The sequence below is a fragment of the Phocoena phocoena genome, chromosome 10 (genome assembly GCF_963924675.1).
Source record: "Phocoena phocoena chromosome 10, mPhoPho1.1, whole genome shotgun sequence".
Classification (NCBI taxonomy): domain Eukaryota; kingdom Metazoa; phylum Chordata; class Mammalia; order Artiodactyla; family Phocoenidae; genus Phocoena; species Phocoena phocoena.
In genome coordinates, this window is record NC_089228.1 from 19,365,004 (window position 1) to 19,385,975 (window position 20,972).

Genomic DNA, 20,972 nt, shown 5'->3' on the forward strand with positions numbered 1-20,972 from the left:
CGAGAAGCGGGTCATTTTGGCTTCCTTAAGCTTTCCGACATCTGTGGGATTTGTAGCATCAGCTTTTGTGAGGTTGTGTTGAATGGATCATATGTGATTTAAACACGCCCCGCGCCTTCAGAGAAGCCATAGAGAAAGTCAGAGGAAGGTTGGGCTTTGATTCTCCGGGAAGGACTTATGAGTGGGTGTGGCATGGCCGTGCCCTCCAGGTGCCATGTCTTCCCTATTCAGGCACTTTGGGTGGTTGTGCGCTATTTGTTGTTCTCAGTTTGTCACGAGCAAAGCAGTTCGTTGGTTTTAGGGTGTCCCAGAGGAAAGTGGAGGTTAACGCACACGGGGTGCCTGGGACAAGCACGGAAGAATAGAGGGTCCAGCATGCTATGTTAGAAAACACAGATGCCTCTCCCGTGACTTGCTTTAGGTGACGCTACAATTGTAAAACTCAATAGAAAGAGACAAATACAGTGGTTCGCTAAAGAATGCTGACACTTTCAGCTTTGTATTTTATACGCTTTTCTTTGTCTACCTGCCACCCTCATTGTTGTCTTTTTGGGTTTTGACTCTGTTTTCTTTCCGTCCATGTACTTTGCATCACCACCTAGCACAGGACTTTGCAAATGGGAAATTCTCTCACCGGTTTTTGAACGGACAAGTTCACGTCTGCAATGGGGAGTGATTCTGGCGGCATCTCTTCCTTAACCTGCTGAGGTTCAGTTTTCTTACCTGTAAAATGGGAATAGCATTCCCTGCTTTTCCTCCCTCAGAGAATTCTTCTACGTTTGAAAAACACATAAGAGGGCTTTGTAGTTTGTGCAGCGTGACACAGATCTAAAGGCTTATTAAATGGCTTGGAACATTCCATAGAAAGAAAGAACTGCCAGGCCAGATATTGTTAGAAATGTTCTTAGACATCGACACTCCTCATTTTTCACATGTGCTTTTCAAAAAACCTGTTTTCTCCTGATTGGTGTGGGAGATTATGGGAAAATTTAAATCTTCCAACTGACATACTACTGTTAGCACTTGACTAATTAAGGACATCCTCGGACCAAAATAATCCTTTATGCAATTTTGGTCCCAAAGCCTGCACTCGCACAAACCTGGTTCGCAAGCCAAGCTGCTTGGCTTGATGCCTGCAAAACTTGTGCTGGAGGACTTGGCAGTCTTCTTTGGAACTGCACGGACCAAACCCTTCTCATCAAATTGTGCACTGGGGATAGTTCATACTCCACCCACCATGATGGTGTCAAACTCCGGAAACAGGAGCGGGGACTCTTCGACTGACACCTGTCTTCAGGTCTGGGGTCCTGATGGTCACGTGGTTTGAAAGCAGCATTTTACCTGTAGCTCTGCCCCCTGAGGACAGGCTGTTTGGCTAAATATACCCCATTCTGAGGGCAGGTATAGAGTTTAGGTATGGACAGTGTTTTTGTCTTTTTGGGGTGGGAAACCCCTGTAATGGATAGGCTTTCTGGAAGGCTAAAAACTTTTTTTCTTTTTTCTTTAGCTATGCTTGTGACATATCCTAATAATTAAATGGGTTTCCTTGCTCACCACTAAGACAACCGTTCTCTTCCTTAAATCCCTAAACACTGTCTTTTCCTTAGCTTCTATATACTTGGGCAAGTTTGTGGCAGAGAAACTGAAATGTTGGGGGGAAAAGTACCTACGTTTGACAGATTTATTTCTTTTTTGGTGATAAACTAGGTACTTGCATTTTGCCTGGCTCTTGCATACTGGAGAAAGCTTTAGCTGTTTTTTGGTAGATTCTTTACTCTGCAGACAGTAAGAATATGAACACAATTTTTAAAGGACTATAATCACTGAAATATCTGACCTAAAGAGACGAGAGTGAATCAGCTGTTGTGTCTGAGTTTGTTTCCCACCTGTTAACAAAAAATGCCATTCTTAATCCAGTTCAGTATTGGATTAACTTTAAAAAAAGATATGTCTTCTGGGTTTATGAAGTTTGTAGTTACATTGGATAATACTATGCACTGAAAGGAAATAAAGACAGATAGGAATTTTTCTGCTTTAATTTTTCCATTTGTTTTTTGTACGAGTTTATAGAAAAGAGACTTAAAACCAATCCTAGCAAGAAGGCAACCTCCTCTAAAGATGCCCAGAGTGTTTAAATTTCCCTGTTGTCACATATTTCACGCGTGGGGGGAGAAATCTGCAACACTGGTGGTACATATGTCTTTCCGTGATTTGAATCAATTTGTTTAGAAGTTTTCTGCCCTTCTTTTTTAAATTAGTTTTTATCAATACAAAATTGTATAGTTGATTTAGAATGTTGTGTTAGTTTCTGCTGTACAGCAAAGTGAATCAGTTACACATATACATATATCCACTCTTTTTTAGACCCTTTTCCCACATAGTTCATTAGAGAACTGAATAGAGTTCCCTGTGCTGTACAGTAGGTACTTACTAATTAATCTGTTTTATATATAAAATGTGGATATGTCAATCCCAATCTCCCAACCAATTTATCTCCCCCCCCCCCCCTTTTATCTAGGATTGGTGTTTCACATTTTACTGAAGTCTTAATTATACGGGCATTTCTCAGCTTGGACATTTGAGCTGCCATTTTCCTTTAGTGACTGTTGTTTTTTCTGGCCTCTCTACTTGAAGTGTGACCCTGGCATCTTCACTGTTTGCCTTCCCCCGCCTCACCTCCACTTTAAGAAAACACATCAGACTGAATTTGTCCAAATCTTGGTTCCACCACTAGTGGCTATGATATTTACTGGGCAAATTAAAATAAGTCTCACACAGCCTTAGTTTTCTCATGTAGAAACTCGAGCTAGGAATTGTCCTGAGAACTAAATTGGAGAATACATATAAATCCCCGGGACTAGCACAACACTGGTGATCAGTAGGTGGTCACAGTTGATATTAGCAGATATTGTCTTTCGTCATAATTGGGCATCTTTACTGAGAGCTGAATTGCCTCCTTGGGATAACGGTTTTGTACCCAGAGAGCAACAAGGAGTGCGAAATGTATTTACACAAAGGCCACATTATCTAGCGACTTGCCTTGGACCTCCAGTTGTCCTCCCTCATCCACAGCTTTGCTCTCTGAGGTTTGTTACCCTCAATCCAAAAATATTAAATGGAAAGTTCCAGAAATAAACAGTTGTTAAGTTTTAGATTCCACACCATTCTCAGCGTGATGAAGTCTCACCATCCTGCTCCAGCCCACTGGGAGTCACCCCTTCGTCCAGCGTTTCCCACCCATTTGTCACTTAGTCGCCATCTCGGTTGTGTCTTAGTATCACAGTGCTCGTGTTCACCTATTACACCTTAAGTAAAATAGTAACATCCGTTTTACTTAATGATGGCCCCGAAGCACAAGACGAGTGATGCCAGCAATTTGGAGGTGCCACGGAGAAGCCGTAAAGTGCCTCCCTTTAAGAGAGAAGGTGAGGGCTTCCCTGGCGGCACAGTGGTTGAGAGTCCGCCTGCCGATTCAGGGGACGTGGGTTCGTGCCCCGGTCCGGGAAGATCCCACATGCCGCGGAGCGGCTGGGCCCGTGAGCCATGGCCGCTGAGCCTGCACATCCGGAGCCTGTGCTCCGCAATGGGAGAGGCCACAACAGTGAGAGGCCCGCGTACCGCAAAAAAAAAAAACAAAAAAAAAAAGAGAGAGAGAGAGAGAGAGAAGGTGAAAGTTCTCAACGTAATAAGAAAAGAAAAGAAATCACATGGTGAAGTTGCTAAGATCTATGGGAAGAACGAATCAAGAAAAAAGAAATTCATGCTAGTTTTGCTGTCATACCTCGAGCGGCAAAAGTTACGGCCATAGTGTGTGATAAGTGCTTATTTAAGATGGAAAAGGCATTAAATATGTCTAGCAAGATATTTTGAGAGAGAGAGACCACTTTCACATAACTTACATTATAGTAATTTTTGTAATTGTTCTCTTTTCTTGTTAGTTATTATCGTTAATCTCTTACCATGCCTAATTTAGAAATTACACTTTGTCTTAGGTATGTATGTATCGGAAAAACCATAGTATATATAGGATTCAGGAGGCATCCACTAGGGATCTTGGAACGTATCCCCTGTGGATAAGGGGGGACTACTATATATATCTCTCTCTTTTTTTTTAATTTGACGTTTAGTATGTTCAGATTCAGAACTTTTCTTTGGTCTGCCTAGGCAACGTTTTCTCCAAAACAAACATAAGACGGCCCAGACCTTTCAGGCCTTAAACCAAGCTAGAGGTTAGGAATCCAGTATGAGAAACACCTAACTTTGAATGGGACTTCTCAGGAGAATTTTAACCATAAGGCAAAGATAAGAGTCTGAATTTGTTTAGCTTCTGAAAAGTGGGGAGTTTTTTTTTTCCTCTCCCTCAAAGAGGCCGATCTTATTGGAAAGGCCACTTTTGAAGAGTTTCAATACCTGAATGAGTCCAAGGAGTGTGAATCAGTAAAATGCTTTGTGGGCTTTGAGTGTAAACGTTTTCAGCACGAATTACCTCAGGGGAGCCTATTGGTAATGTGTGTCATCTCCTGATAGACTGAATTTGCAGAATATTTCTCTCAGAGTGTAACACACAACACAGAGCCTGCACATACTAAAATGTAATGTTACACGCTGAACAGAATGACTTACCAGTTTTTGAGCAAAAAACTATATAATAATCACAGATATAATCACAGAAATTCAACCATAAATCCTAGGTTCACCTGAAAATAATTGTTCTCTTCTAAGGGGAAAAAGATAACATACAGAGAACAATACTAGTTCTCAGAACAAAACTTGAATTTGTTTTTCTCAAGTTTTTAATTTAATTTTTATTTTATATTGGACTCTTGTTGATTTACAGTGTTGTGTCAGTTTCAGGTATACAGCAGCAAAGTGGTTCAGTTACCCATATACGTACATCTGTTCTTTTCCAGATTCTTTTCCCGTCTAGGCTGTCAGAGAATAGTGATAGAGTTCCCTGTGCTCTACAGTTCCGCATTCAAAAACTAGGCAATTGGACCATTTCTAAGGGGTAACATGAGTGAAAGGAAGTGACAACTGTTTACAGATTTTGGCAACACTGAAGGCAGGGCCCTTCTCCTAATATACAACAACTGTGCTAACAGCTGCTTTTTTCTTTCTCCCCGGCTCCCTCCTCAAAATCCTTCTACCAGGTTTTTGAGTCATGATGCAAGAATCTGGGACTGAGACGAAAAGTAACGGTTCAGCCATCCAGAACGGGTCAAGCGGCGGCAACCACTTACTAGAGTGCGGTGGCCTCCGGGAAGGGCGGCCCAACGGGGAGACGCCGGCCGTGGACGTGGGGGCGGCCGATCTGGTCCACGTGCAGCAGCAGCAGGTACTGAGCTCTGGAGCGGGGGCTGGGGCGGGTGGTGGGTGCCGATGTTACCGCTTCCCCTGACGTTTGACCGCTGCGAATGTCTGGCGCTCACTGGCTCCCTGACCGTAAGCACCATCTTTGAAGCCACTAGCACAGCAGGGCCCCAGTGACTGGCTTTAAGAGACGGAACTGCCAAGGGCTTGAGAAGTAGAGTCTTGGAAGTCCCCTCTGTCTTGGGGAATGGTGGTTGAAAATGAGGTTGGGTGGACCTCTGGCCACTTCCTTTGAGCCTCTAACGTGTCAGCCTAAAGTTTAACTACTTGCAATAAAACAGATCTTTGGAGAAATTGTTCCCAGTGCTTGAATCAGAAAATAAATACATAGACTTATTAAGCCTTATGATGAGAGAAACAAAATAAGGGATCAAGGATAAAAGAGAAATGAGGGCTATAAGAGAGAAAAGTAGGTGACTTGGGAGAATAGAAATAAATGGAAATACCCAAGCAGAATTGGGTAAATAACACGACATCAATAACATAGGCGTCGGTGTAAGAAACTGCTTGCTGCTGCCTGGAGGAATTTAGGGAGATGGGCCACTTACAGATGTTTCTTACATACATATGGCAGTTGGTATGTGACTAAATCCTGTTAATGCTTTAAGTGCTCTCTTAGTGGTGGCTCCCCAAAATGCACGTAAGTTGTGATGTATTCATTCTGTTATATCCTTTGTAGGCATTTAAGTGGGTACCTGGGAGTGACTGGTAAAATATTTCCAAATGGTAAAGGGTGTGACCCAGAAAATGGCATTGTGTGGCCAGCGTTGGTGCAGATTCAGATAAGTCAATAGCATTTGCTTGAAGATAAACATTGTTTTCCCAGCCTCTCTTGTAATTAGGAAATATTGTTTCTTTTTGTTAATGATAACGGATGATTTTTGTTGCATTTTAGTGTTTGATTCATTTATTCAGTACAAAGTATTGGTGCCATTTGGAAAAAGGTGTAAAAAGAATGGTGCATCTTCGGACTTTCTGAGTGAAATGGAAATTGCGCTGGGGGTTGAGGGAAGAGAAAGAAAAACAGAAACCTTTTCTCAAACCATTTTCTTGGAATCTATATCAGAGAAGCCAAGGCAGTCCCTCCTTGTTTTAGGGATATAGCCTTTGACAGGCTCTAAAACATGTATTATTTTCTCCTTACTAAGATTTTTTTACAAATAAGGAACCATTAGATTGTTAGTCTATCCGAAGTTGGTGGAACCTGCATGAGACAATGGAATCTGCTGGGGAAGGATACAACAGAGAGAAAGAGGACACTAAGAGACAAGCTAAGGTCTTAATTCAGAGGACTTGAAGTGATTTGATCTCTCTTTCAGTGGCAGCTCAAATCCGATAGTGCCTGCTTCCTGGGCATCACATCAGCTGGGATTTATGATGTATGTTGTGTATAAACTTTGGGCACTTGCATTAGTGCAAATGGCCAAATTCCACCCAGTGCGGTTATTGACAACACCTATCAGTATATGGTAGAAAGGTATCCATGTGTTTGTGTGTGTATTTGTTCATTTGATATTCTCAGATGTTTATGGTTCTATTGAGAATAAATAGTTGGTCATTTGGTTTGCCGTTTTCTGTGCCCTTACCATACAGAGGCCAAGGTCAACTGTTTCTTTTCTTTTTTTTTTTTTTTTTTTTTTGTGCGTTACGCGGGCCTCTCACTGTTGTGGCCTCTCCCGTTGCGGAGCACAGGCTCCGGACGCGCAGGCTCAGCGGCCATGGCTCACGGGCCCAGCCGCTCCGCGGCATGTGGGATCTTCCCGGACCAGGGCACAAACCCGTGTCCCCTGCATCGGCAGGCGAACTCTCAACCACTGCGCCACCAGGGAAGCCCGGTCAACTGTTTCTTTATGGAGTGGTTGAAGTGGGGCTATTGACGGATGTGGTATGAACCCCGAGTAATTAATATTTAGATTATGTTAATTGGATAAATGAAAAGTAACTTCTTCTGATTTTTATTTAAAAAACTGAAAATCATCCACTATCTCAAAGTCGTAAGCCAGCCAAAAACTTTACTTTTATACCATCAACACACACACACACACAAACACACACACACACACACACACACACACAGCCTGACCCCACGAACAGCAACCACAAGTTGACCTCACAGAAGAAAGTTGTGTACATGCATATTAACAGCATCGTCCTTGAAAATCATCAGTAGCAAAATTAGTTATTCATGTCTTTCCTCTTTATCTCGGCTGTGACCACTTTGGAAATTATGTTGTTATGGGTTATTGGTATAAAGGTCAATACCTTTTGATTGTACTTCGAAGTGCTTTTAATATTTTTATAACAATTTTATTTCTAATTGCCAAGGATATGTTTTGGGAAGGGAGAAAGCAGTTGGGTCTATCATTGTGGCTAAAACCCCACATATTGTGGTTGGCAGGCCTTTTTGGTCTTTTAAAATAAAATACTGACAGCTGTGTGACTTCCCTAAGTGTATGATGAGGCTCTTAACAGGTTGTTGGGGGGAAAGAAAATCTGTAGATGAAATAAGAAAAAAACCTCGACAGGACTGAAAAAAGTTTCACAGGACTCGCATCATCAGTTTTCTAACAGACTGAAAACTGCTACAATTAAACAGTTCGGAGAAATCCGAATGTCAGCGTGATGGACGTGGGTTGTTTTCGTCATTTTTATTCTACAGGTTTTTACTTGAAGTGAGAATACCAGCAATGAGAAAATCACAGCCATGCTGAATTCATTACTGCGGTAGCCACACAAAACCACGGATAAAATTTCAATAACTGCAGGCCACAGTTGAGTAAACAGTTGCACTGAAATTTAATTCCTGTTGACTTTTCCCCCATTCCTCGCCAGGGGCACATTCTGACTCTGTAGTACAAAGACAACAGGGGTTACAGCTTTGATTAATGTAGGACAGTGGAAGAGAATTAGAACTGTAAAGTATGTTAGAAGTCCGTGGAACAAAAAGATCTGGCTTAAAAGGACTTGGTATAAAAATGAGTTAATTATGCTGTGTATGAAACTGAAATGTTCTAGGATTTTCCAGTTGCACCAGTACAATCATTGACGATATAGGGAGAATTTTTACCTAGTGCCGGGATTTAAAATACATAAACGCAAGCCTCTCCGTGTTTGATTGATATTACCAAAGATAATTACAAATGAGAGCAAGTGTCCTTTCAGGATGGAGAGCTTTCACGAAGATTCGCTGTGAAGTGAGTGACTTCTGTGCTGGGTTTGGTCTATAGGTTGGTTAAATCGGGTCCAAACAGACTGTGTGTGTGTGTGTGTGTGTGTGTGTATTATGTTGTTGACCACTCAGAAAAATGGGAGCAATCTGGCTTTTACATTTTCTCTTGAAAAATCAGCAGATCTGGTAACTGTGGCCAGTATTCCTACAAGGGTAACGATTGTTGGGAGGTGAACTGCTACTAAGTCAGGGAGCCTATAGCCCGGCAGTCAGCCTGAGTTCCCACCCAGTACCTTTGCTGACTTGTACCCTCTAGGCAGTGGAGTTGGTGATTCTTTTCTGGAAGTTGCCATCATCACTCAGAAGCCATCAGCCAGGGAGAGGTGCTACCATTAGCTGGAGGAGCCCGCCCACACACGCACAAACTGTCTTCCTTCCTCAAAACTAAATGTATTATCTCTGTAATGTTTCAACTCTACTTGTATCTGGGGCATGAAACTCTTATAACAATAGTTTTCTAATAATATAATTTGATAATGCTTCTGAACATTTTCTTTTTAGCCATTGAATAATTCTTTACCCAGTACCATCACTGCTTTTTATCTCCTATTATCTCTGTCCCATTTCTAGGTCTGTGAAAGTTCTGTATTGGATATGGACTACTCCATTATGAAACTCAGCAACAAATACTATTACCAATTACTAAAGTTTTTTTTTCTTTCTTTCTTAAAGAAAGGATTTTAAAATGTCCAGAGCAATTTCACAAACTGTGTGGATTAATGCATTTTAAAAGTCTTGAGTTTTAGAAAGCAGGATTTTATTTCCATATTGCTGCAAATGAGAGCTTTTTCAGATAAGCATATTACATAGAGCATAATGTTTAGAAGTTTCTCCATATACAGCATATGCTGTCAGGTCAATTAACAGAATGCATACTAGAAAATGTTTATTCAATAAAAATGAATAGCTGTTAAATAAAACAGCTATTTCTTAACAACATTCCATTTAATGATGGGCTTTTTTTCTTTTCTTTTTTTTTTTGGTACCACCTGGCACTTTTATTGTCTGCAGATCCCTGTAGGGAGAGCGTTGCTTGCTAGAGTGTTGAGGTGTGGCTGTCGTTTTATGTGAGAAGGGCAGTTTAGAAGTAGTCTTGTGAGAAGAACATTTAAAAACAATAAACTAAATATGGAATTCAAAGATATATTATTTGGAGAGTGTGGACAAGTGATGTGTTTACTTCATTATTGCTTCTTTGACATTTGGTTTAAGGTGTTGGACCTTTTAGCCCAAAAGACGTACATGTTTCATGTTAATCATTTAAAAGAAAAAAAAACAGTCAATGACTATTAAGGAGGTACAAGAAATAGAAAGGATAGGGAACTTCTGCAAAATCATGAACGAGAAGGAGCGGGATCCACTGGGTTGAATTTTGCCAATGAGCCATTGAAGGAGGTAAAAGATGAGTCATTACACAGGACCAGAGACGCTCAGAAATTCTTCTCTTCGTCGTCAAAATGGCAGAATGAATCCCTTCCTTTAGTTTTTTTTTTTTTTTTTTTTTTTGCAATACGCAGGCCTCTCACCGTCGCGGCCCCTTCCGTTGCGGAGCACAGGCTCTGGACACGCAGGCCCAGTGGCCATGGTTCACGGGCCCAGCCACTCCGCGGCACGTGGGATCTTCCCGGACCGGGACATGAACCCGTGTCCCCTGCGTCGGCGGGCGGACTCTCAACCACCGTGCCACCAGGGAAGCCCTCTTCCTTTAGTTTTTGTGACTGAAGTTACTAGTGGATATCGAACAGAACAGGGAGAATGTCCTACCAACATGTCAAGTTTTAAGTGCCTCTGTAGAAAACAGTGCCTGGAAGAAATAGCTGTCAGTGTTTGGATGGGCAGTAAGGTTGTATGATAGGGGCCCTCCCTTTGTTTCTCATTCTCCCCCATCTTTCTGTGGGGGACCGTGTTAAATTCCAGTGGCCATCCTTTGCTTGTTTACGCTTCTACAGAGGGAAGCCCAGGTGATTAGGTTTGTATCTGTAGGTGCAAAGATGAGGTATGAGTGGCCAGTTCAGCCTTACCCATTCTCTTTTTCTTTGGAAAAGGTTCCTTATGAACTCTGTAGGGAATCCCCTCAAATTCCCATTGTAGCAGCCAGGGACTGTGTCTGAAAGGGAGGGTCTCTGGACGCCACTGGAAGGGTAAAGATGTTCAGCATCTTTGTATCCTAAGAGGGAAGCTGTCAGAAGAAAGTACAGAAGAAGAAGAGATTATTCATCTTTATTAAGTGCCCTCATGGGGCTGGGGACTGTGATAGGGGCCATCGCCTTCCTTCACTCATAGATGAAGACCAAGCTATAGTTTTCAATCATAAAATTAAAAAAAATTTAAAGGAATTGCTCTGCTCAGATAGCCTCTTCTGGGATACAAGGTAGAGTTCAAATACTATAGACGATATTGATGGTCAAAAATATTTTGTAGGAATCAATACCACCAACATGTTAGCGAAAATCAAACAAATTGAAACGGAACAGACAGGAATTCAGATAATTCCTACAAATAAAGAAAAAGCAGCCACAACAATAACGGACTTGCGCTTTTTCTCAATCCCTTTTGTGGCTATTTCTGGAAACGGCATCTTTTCCCCCCCAATGCTAAATTTAGTTCTCTACTCTGTTGTTTAGGTCTGCCTTCCATCCAAATATTGTTGTCAAAGATTTATGTAACCCGGGATGTGAGCCTTGTATGAAATTCTTTCAAGTTCTGATTTCTGAACAGTTGTGTGTCATTAATCTCTCCACTGAAAATTAAGATGGCCCAGAAGAAAAAGAGTCGAGTACATAAGAGAGTGTAGTCCTAGAAACCCGGATGCTGCATTTCACCGTGAGTGAAGTGTACCTTCACTCACAAGGCATTGCTCCTTTGGCAAGGTAATTTTCAGCCCTGACCTGTGAGCTAAGAATAATAGTAAAGAAAAAAATGCTCCCTATCTCTTGTCTAATCAGAAATCTTTTTGAACTTTCAGGAGGGATGACTTTAATGGTAATTTGTTGACAGATTAGCCTGGGTGATTGCAAAGAGTTTGTTTTGCACAACTGGCAGACTCCTATCTGTTCTCTGAAGGCAGGCAACCTACTTTGCTGTTTTGCAAGTGCCTGCCTTTATTGACAACCAGTGCTGAACAGGCAGAATTGGTATGTTTGTGTAATGTAAACCTATAGCTCGCCTGATGGAGTCTAGTGTCCTTTTAGGTAGCGCACAGATTGTTTGATAAAAAGGGTTACAAGGTGACTGCTTTTATGACAAAGTAGAATAGCAATATGAATGCAAGTGGTGGATGAAGCAGGAGAGAAGGAAGTTTGTGTAGGGAACTGAAGCCCATATTAGAAAGTTTCTTTTCATCACTTGGTCTTTGAACTCACATCTATTGTAATCATGAAGTGTTACTTGTACCATTCCAGAGACCCTGTGCTGAATACTGTGTTTGATTTGGTTCGTGGAAATACAACTGTATTTTTTTTCCCCCTTCTCTCACACGGAAATGTGGTGAAGAGAGTTTCACGTACTGGCCTGGCCTCAGCTTTGGTTCAAGGCGGCTGCTAAATGGACTGCAAAACATGTCTTAACTTTGTTTCTTAGCTTGCAATTTCTTGAAATTCATTAATTCATTTGTTTGCCTATTTTCATTTCGTCTTTATGGTGTCACACCTATGTGTGATGAAATGTGGGGACCACATTGCTATGTGAGGTGCTGGGAAAGTATGGGAGCATCACTTGGGGGGTCTCTTTGGCTGGAGCCTGAAAAGAAAGCCTGGAGGGGTGGGAAGGTGAGTAGAAGCTGAACTGAGGTCAGTTTGTGGGCGCCTTGAGTTCCTAAGCCAGGGGGAGGTTTCCAAGCTGAAAAGAAAGGCCATCCAAGAGGTGGTAGACTGAAGGTAAAAAAGACGGTTGGACCCGGCCTGGCTTGGAAGGAAAGAGATCCGGAGAGATTAATCGTAGTTCTGAGGCCATTGCACTTGGTCCTGGATGTAGCAGTGGGACACCAACCCAGGCCTTCTGTCACTGAGGGCACCATGGTGTTGACCCTGCCTTGTTCCCTGCATTTCTCCTCCTGCCTTGGAAGCCCTTGGTCAGCTGTCAGCCCCGTAAGCGCAGGGATAGGCCTTTCTCATCCCCTGATACTCATTCCTCAGCACAGAGCACAGTACCTGGCGGAGAGCAGTTCTTAGCCTCTGTGAATGAATGAAACAGAAAGAGAAAGGAAGGCCTGGGTCACGAGCAAGCGTTTCAAGGGCGTGTTGGCAAATCGACACTGCCTTTTGGAATAGGAGATGTGGAGGCATCAAGAAGTGGGAGTCATGAGGGGTGATTCAAGATTTCCAGTCTGAATGACAGGCAAAACAGTGCACCGTGAAACAAAGAGAGAAGGGCAGCGGGAGGAGAAGCCAAGCTCCTTTCTACCGGTTACTAATCGGTTATTATGATATGATAAAGAAGGCACAAACGTAATTTGTAAATAAAGGGTGGATTTATTTTGGAAAAGTCCCGCTTTTGTTTCAAGGCTGTTTAAAAAAAAGACACCCTCCTGTGTCACTCAAACTCTCTACTTTGATTGTATGTGTTTATTCAGATTAAAATTATCGAATATTTTCCCTTTAGCCTCTGCCAGTTACTAATGAGTATATCTTCCAAGAGTCACATGGGAAGTGCTGATAAACTGCTTGTGTTCCTATTGATCAGGGAATGCGCTTATCTCTCTTCGAGAACAAAACTACCAAGTTAGATCTTTGATAAAGCGTCTCATATTGACACAGGTTTCTTAGATGCATTTGTTTTTTTAAGGTGAAGGGAGTGCCTGTTGTGTTTCCTTTGTTGGAAAAATACAATGTGTAATTATTAAACAGTTGGTGCTCTTGGAAGACCTATTTAGGGGGTATAGATTCAACTGGTGAGGGAGAGCAGGGCTTGTTTGTGAGTTGAAGTTGAGCCCTGCGTAGAGGTGGGTGAAGGGAAGGAAGCTGTGTTCTCTTTAATCCTTCTCGAGAGAGTATTTTCCAGTATCTTCTATAGAAACTGACAGTGCAAATACTGACTTCGGAGGCGATAGGATTTTTTATTTTGTGAAGTTGGTAACCCTAAGGTTCTCCCTGAATTAACTCTGTAGCCCCATTTTTAGACCGTGCCTTTGAGACTGTACCCAAAATAAAATGAACTTCCTGACGCAGATTCATCTTCCCTAGAGCTTCCTAAAGTAGACTGTTTATTGCACCCTTTCTCATCCACGCAGCCATAAGTAATTGTCAGAATCATGTCGCTTGTCAAGAGAGGCAAGTGTTAGCTGTTCTGAAATCGGCGTTGTTATCACTGTACCTTCTCTCACCCCCAGCACCCCTCTCTCCACATGGAAGGGAAGGTGACATGATGTCTTAGTCATTCAAATCCAATAACTTTTAATCTGAAGGTTAAGTAGTGAGATATAAACTAAGAGATGGTAATATCAATTTTATGTTCACTGAAGGGCACAGTATACCTCTTTCTAGTGTGGAGGGAAAATTGTGCGTAAAATGTCCTTTGCTTCTCAACAGCAGAGCCAGGCCTCTCAGAGCCAAAGGAAGAAAGAGTTTTGGAAAAATGTAATAAAATAAGACGTAACATCCTAGAACAGGGCAAAAGTAGCCTTTTAGTGTTGGAATGATTGTGTTAATTTTTCAAGGTTGCACGGTAAGAAGTAGTTCCATCTTTATAGCCTCTTGTATTGACTCCTGTTATCCTCTCTAAGAACTCAGCCCCCTTTTCAAGGTTAAAGACTGGGAGAGAATGACATAATGCTCATTCTTTCCTGACTATTTTTGGTCCTAATGTGTACGATAAATAATACTGTGATAATATTGCTTAACTTGCCTCATTTCTTTCCCTCCTCGTGATGGTATTTCCATTTCCACGCAATAGAAATTCAGCATGCCAAGGCACTAAGTGAGAATGCCTTGGCAACATGCATTTTTATCACGATCTGCTGATGTATTTCGTTAGATTTACACTTGTCTTACAAACACAAAGTTTGTGCCGTGTATTCTACGGATATGTTACGGGCATTTATGTACAGACTTACTGTACCGTTAATATGCTGTGAGAGGGAAAGAAAGCATCCTGCGTAAACTGGGTATATGCGATATTCCCCGTTACGATTGTCAAGGTGATATCCTGTAATGTAGTGATTCACAATGATAACTGTCAAGGTTGCGTTCTGGAATTCTTTTAAACTTGTCTCAGCCATTCATTACCCGTTACCTTTTTTGGGTAAGTTCTAGGTACAAAGCACTGTGTTGAACCTGCAGACCATACTGCGGGTCGGGGAACTAAGGCAGAGGCCAAATCTGGCCTGCCACCTATCCTTTGAAATAAAGATTCTGTTGGAATACAGCCGTGCCCCTTTTTTCTCTCGTCTACAGCTGCTTTCTCCCTACCACAGCAGAGGGGGGTTGTTGCAACAGAGAACGTATGGCTCGCAAAACCTAAAATACTTACTACCCGGAAAAAGTTTGTTGACCCCCCTGGATTAGTGGATGGCAGGCGTGGCAAGATTTGCCTTCCAGAACCTTCTACCCTTACTGTCAAGTAACAAAACTGAAGGATCATTCCCTCCTTTTTTTCTAAAGTATCCATATATATGTATACATCTCATACTTTAAGACTTCTTTTGCGTTTTCTAAAATGGTAAATTAACGGGTAGTTGTCATCATACCTGCAGGGTTGCTTTCTAATCCTTTAACTATATGCATCTCACAAATGAAAAGTTTTGGCACGATCGGTGGTTAGAAGAATAATCAGCCAGCCTACCAAGAAAATGGAGGGTGGGACAGTGAAGGAGTCACTCGGAGAGCAGACATCTTTGGCCGTGGTTCTCCTACCAAAGAAAATTCGCCTTAAAAAGTAGCATATCTTATATTCGTAGACTCTTGGTTGGCCAGAAGATGCAAAGAAATGTCCTGAATATCTCCCTGCATTCATAAAGTTCATGAGCTAATTGGACTAGAACAAGACATTGAACATGTGCATTAAATACTAGTAACAATTTCAAAGCACATGAAGGGTAAGCTGTGGAAGAGATGCAATTGATTAATCGACACATAACGTGATTTAAGCAATAAATCTTCAGTAACCCGGAGAGGAAGAGTTTATTTGTGTCTGTACTGGTGGAATTTTTGAAGACACTGATAAAACTGAGGAAACAGTAGCGCAGTATGTGCACACCAGCTGATTTAGTTTAACCCTTTCAATCAGGAGATGATGAATAGAAGGTATATACTGAGCTATGTGGATTTGGCTTAGGACTTAGATACTAAGTGGCCAAGAGGTGTATCTTTGCCATTTTGTCATTTTTAATTTGGTGAGAAGCAAGGGTGGTTTTCTATTGTGGAAGGCCTGGAGGCATATGGTGAGTAGAGGTCATTTTATGCTGGATGCCAGCATCTGAGTTGATTGGTCTCCAGGAAACGGTCCGGGGCCTATCTGTTTACACAGACCATTGCCTGAGTTGAGTGTATGATTTCCAGAGATTAGATGAGAGCTGACAAGGCTGGTCATTTGGTTGGTGGTGTCCGTACTTCATATACTTTTATATTGAATTTTAGCTCATTCACCTGTATTCATCATATAGCTAGAACAACTGAAACCATAGCACCTTATTTTAAAAGAGTTGTCAAATTTGAAGATCTTTACTCAGTCCAGCTATTTTAATGAACTGGCAGTCTTTCCTAGAAGATGCGTTGGCCTGGTGTTTTCTCCCGTCTGCCCTTCTTCTTTCTTTTCTTACCTTCTCGTTTGTTTATATTTTTAAGTTTGTTATCAGGTGACTTATCATTCTGCAGTATCTCCCAATTAGTGAAAAATCTCTTTACTCTTCCAGGTGGGTGGGTTTCTCTGCCCTAGGTCATATCTTTAATTCCATGATTCTTATACTGTTCACCTTTTTAAGGTCCCTCCTTTGTGAATCTGATGAAACCCGAGCACCTTTCGCTATGAAAAGTATGTGTATACGTGTGTGTTTGTGTAATTTTGCAATTACAGTTTCATGTGCATCCCGCCCCCAATTAAAACACTCTGCAGCCCATACTGCATGTTAATTAGATTTGCTAGCTGGTTCAGTGTTTTGACAAATGTTTCCAGATTTTTCTATGTTTAATTAACGTTAAGTGTATTAGTAACCTATCTCTAATTTGGAAAAGGTTTCCTCTTTTGGCTCTAAATGCTTACCAATGTGTCCCTGGAATTAGTTCTTGGATATCTTAAATGTAGCGCTATAAATGCCAGCTCTGAAGGAAACTTTGGAAAATAAGGTCATATAAAGCACTCTGCACAGGTCCTGAGAGTCATTTTATGTTTATTCATAGGCATTCACCAGGTTTACTTACTCTTGAACTTTTCTAACTGAAGAACACTATATACTGGTCGGAAGATCTTTGACCACGTTAGCAAAGATTACAGTAAAATGATGCATATAGCCCTGGCACCCCCTTATGTGGCTTATATAAACTTGTGTAGCCCATTCTGGGGGCAGTTTGGCGTGGTGTAGCAGGAGGCTTAGAACAGTCACACCCTTTGATTCAGGGTAACGCTTTTACTGAGCAATTGTGTAGCATCCAGCAGCGGTTCTCAAACTTTTTATAGGTATGGGAATCATTTAGAGGACGACGTCTTAAAGCAGGTTGCAGGGCCCACCCTCAGAGTACTTTATTCTGTAGATCTGGGATGGGGCCCAAGAATTTGCATTTCTGGTGCTTCTAACCCATTCTCTGCTGCTGGCTAGGGCACACTTGATAACCACTGGAAAAGGCAGAGCATCTAAAGGCATAAATGATGGAGCCAGCTTGTTTGGCCTGAGTCATGACTCTGCACTGCCACTTACTAGTTTGGTGATTGCACAAGTCAGTTAATTTCTCTGTGCCTCAGTTTTCACATCCATCACATGGGGATGATATCAGCGTTTAATATTCTGAGTATACGGGTCTGTAAATGTTAGCTGCTGGTATTCTTATCTTTAGCACCATCATCACCATCGTCATTAGGAATTTAACCTACAGAAATAATGTGAAGCAAACGGAAAGATTTATACCTGAAGGTGTTCATTATGGTAGTATTTATGATATGGTAGTATATATGATATGAAAAATAAAAAATACCCTAAATCACTGACATTAGAAGAAAGGTTAAATAAATGGTTATACATAAGTTAGAAGTAATAAGTACCCATTAAGACTCACACACTTGTGGAATAGTTAATAACTTTATCAATTATAAACATTTTTAGCTTAAAAAATTATAGTACAGTAATTGGTGGGAGAAAAAAAACTGAAAAAGCCCATTAAAAAAAGTTACCAATAGCTTTTGTATGTTTATGGGATTGTACTTTTTCTTTCTTTTAACATCTTTATTGGAGTATAATTGCTTTACAATGGTGTGTTAGTTTCTGATTTACAACAAAGTGAATCAGCTATACATATACATATATCCCCATATCCCCTCCCTCTTGCTTCTGCCTCCCTATCCCCCCCTCCCTATCCCACCTCCCCTAGATGGTCACAAAGCACCGAGCTGATCTCCCTGTGCTATGCGGCTGCTTCCCACTAGCTATCTATTTTATGTCCCAGCTTACCCTTCCCACTCCCCGTGTCCTCAAATTATGGGATTGTACTTTATTTTGTATAGTTTCATATAGTTTCATACAGTTTCATATAGTTTTTGTATAGTTTTCATTTTTCCGTATATTCTAAAATTTCTGCAGTGATATTTATTGCCTTTATAATTTAAAAGTTATTATTATGTAACGCACATTCACACTGTTTGGAAATTTTTATGAGTGTATAGAAATGGCAGAGAATACCTGTCCCTTGAGCAAGATTTATATGTATTTTACGCAATGTATTTATATAAATATAATACAAATTTAATATAAATTTACAAAATAATATAAATAAAATATATATGTATATCTTATACATATTTATATTTTAAAAAAAATTTTGTACAGAATTCAAGGGATAAATTTTTGTAGTTACAAGGTTTTCTCCCATGACACGTTTGTGTTTTCAGCGACACGTCTTCTCCCTAGTGCTGTCTCTCCACCAACTTCTAGTGCTTCCACCGACAAATTTGACAGCCACTAGCCATCCTTGTATACCACCGTCAACGTGTGACAAAAGTCAGCCTGTTGTCAATCGAAAGAGTATAGATGAAAAAAAAAATGCACTTAGATTTCTCCACTGCTCCCCTATTCAAAGTTCCTTCCTTGTTTGTTTGGACTTTGTCCCGTATTGTAGCGACAATCATATGCAAATATACCTAGTTGCTTACCCAATGTGTGCTGTTTCCACTTGAAATTTATTTCACTGCCCTAGGGAACTAGAAAAGGTAGGAGGGACATTTCATTCGAGACATTTTGGAATCCTACTGACAACGGTTTAAAACCCAGCTCCAGCACTTACTGAATGCGGGAATTTGAGCGAGTTATGCCAGTCTCTCTGAGCCTCACTTTTCTCATCTGTAAAATGGGGCAATAGAAATAACTTGTAGAGAGGGTTTATGTGACGAATACACTGAATAATAATATACATAAAGGCCCTGGCACGGTAGTTAGCCCTTTAAAATGTGCTCACAACACCATTATTGTCCTTGTTCAGTGCCTTTTGAGGACACGGTAAAGGCTTGCCTGACATCTTAGGGACTCAGAGATAGAGGTCGGGGCAATCCAAGTTGCTTCTCCAGACTCTTCCATTCTTTTTTTTTTTTTTTAATATTTTATGTATGTATGTATGTATGTATGTATGTATGTATGTATGACTGTGTTGGGTCTTCGTTTCTGTGCGAGGGCTTTCTCTAGTTGCAGCAAGAGGGGGCCACTCTTCATCGCGGTGCGCTGGCCTCTCACCATCGCGGCCTCTCTTGTTGTGGAGCACAGGCTCCAGACGCGCAGGCTCTGTAGTTGTGGCTCACGGGCTTGGCTGCTCCGCGGCACGTGGGATCTTACCAGACCAGGGCTCGAACCCGTGTCCCCTGCGTTGGCAGGCAGATTCTCAACCACTGCGCCACCAGGGAAGCCCCCAGACTGTTCCACGCTTTAGGCTACTCCGGCCACTTCGTATTCAAATCCAATCACCTTAGAATATTGTAGGCGTTCAAGCTGGAGACCTCCAAGGGAACCCTCCTCTGTGAATAGGGGAATTCTTGTGTCTTCCCTCACTGAGACGATTAATTGCAAGAAGCACACAGGCCTGATCGACAACCAAAACTCTTCATTTAGAAACCGAGCACTACATGAAGACTGCAGAGAATCAGCTCTTGTAGGCCGTTCTAGAAAAGAAACCACACATCCTAATAAATACAGAATTTCTCCTCCATACCTGCTAGCAACATGACTGAAGGGGCCCCTCACACAAATGTTTTAAATTTACAGGCAGAGTTAAGGGGACACCGTTTGCCTCCAGAATCTGAATTGAATCAGGGTTTTATTTCAGATAAAATCTTTGGGGCTCATAACTTAAAAAACACAACTTTTACTGGCATTACGCAATTTGCCACGGGTCATTTCGCAAAATGTTTGTATATGTAAGCCCAGGTTCTTCTTTTAAGAAAAAGGAGGAGGGGGGAGGGCGGGGATTGGATTTTGCTAAAATCCAGGTGGTGTTTCAGTTTATATTTACTTTTAATTGGAAATCAAATACAGGCAAGGGAGAAAGAAAATCTACCATGTTTTCTTTACTAAGAGTATCCATTGGGGAGGGGCAGGACGCTGCCAGCCAGATTTTAAGAAGCAGCTTTTTTATTGGCATGTCTATTTTTTTTTTTCTGGCTAAATTCTTGTGCCTGCATTTTCTTTTTTAACATCTAAGTTTTTACACATGGCAATGATCTTTTATGTCTCAGTGCTCCATGCTGCCCTCCCTCTGTAATTTCCATGGGATTAGTACCTAGAACCAGGACAGCAAATAATTACACGCTACACATAACCAATAGCTTCCCTAGGCTGTTGTCTGGCAAGTCCCCTGTTTAGGTTCCCGTCTGAGATAGTATTTGATTCTTGTGGCCTGACTTGATTTGTGGAAGGCTGGGAAGTTTCTGAAAAACTAGAAACAGGGAAAAAAAAAAAAAAAGTTAATTAAAAAAAGTTTTAAAGCAAGAGTTTTAGAAGGTCCACCAGTGTGTGGATATAACTAGCCACTGGTGCATTTTGGGTAACTACTATAAAATATTGGCAAAGAGACTGTGGCACAGTTAGAAGATGGCCACGGAATGTGCTGGAAGAGGTACCTAGACAGGCACTTAATGCCACTAGTGCCTGCAAAATACCCGCATGTGCCAAAGCCAAGAGGGAAATCCTCAGTGCTAGCTCTGTGTGAGGCTTGGGTGTCATTCAGATGTTTTCAATTGAAAACTGAAT

At 41.4% G+C, this 20,972-nt stretch overlaps 1 protein-coding gene across 9 annotated transcripts in view; it reads left to right on the forward strand.

The window, feature by feature from the left end:
• The first annotated feature begins 5,161 nt into the window (after positions 1-5,161).
• FOXP1 (forkhead box P1) overlaps positions 5,162-20,972 on the forward strand; it is a 227,780-nt gene continuing 211,969 nt past the window's right edge. For 8 of the 9 annotated variants that reach the window (XM_065885417.1, XM_065885416.1, XM_065885420.1 and 5 more), the window contains exon 1: positions 5,162-5,335. In XM_065885417.1, the coding sequence (XP_065741489.1) occupies positions 5,162-5,335 (174 nt within the window). Of the gene's footprint in view, positions 5,336-8,517; positions 8,521-20,972 lie in introns of all 9 variants that reach the window. The other variant, XM_065885422.1, reaches the window with a different exon arrangement.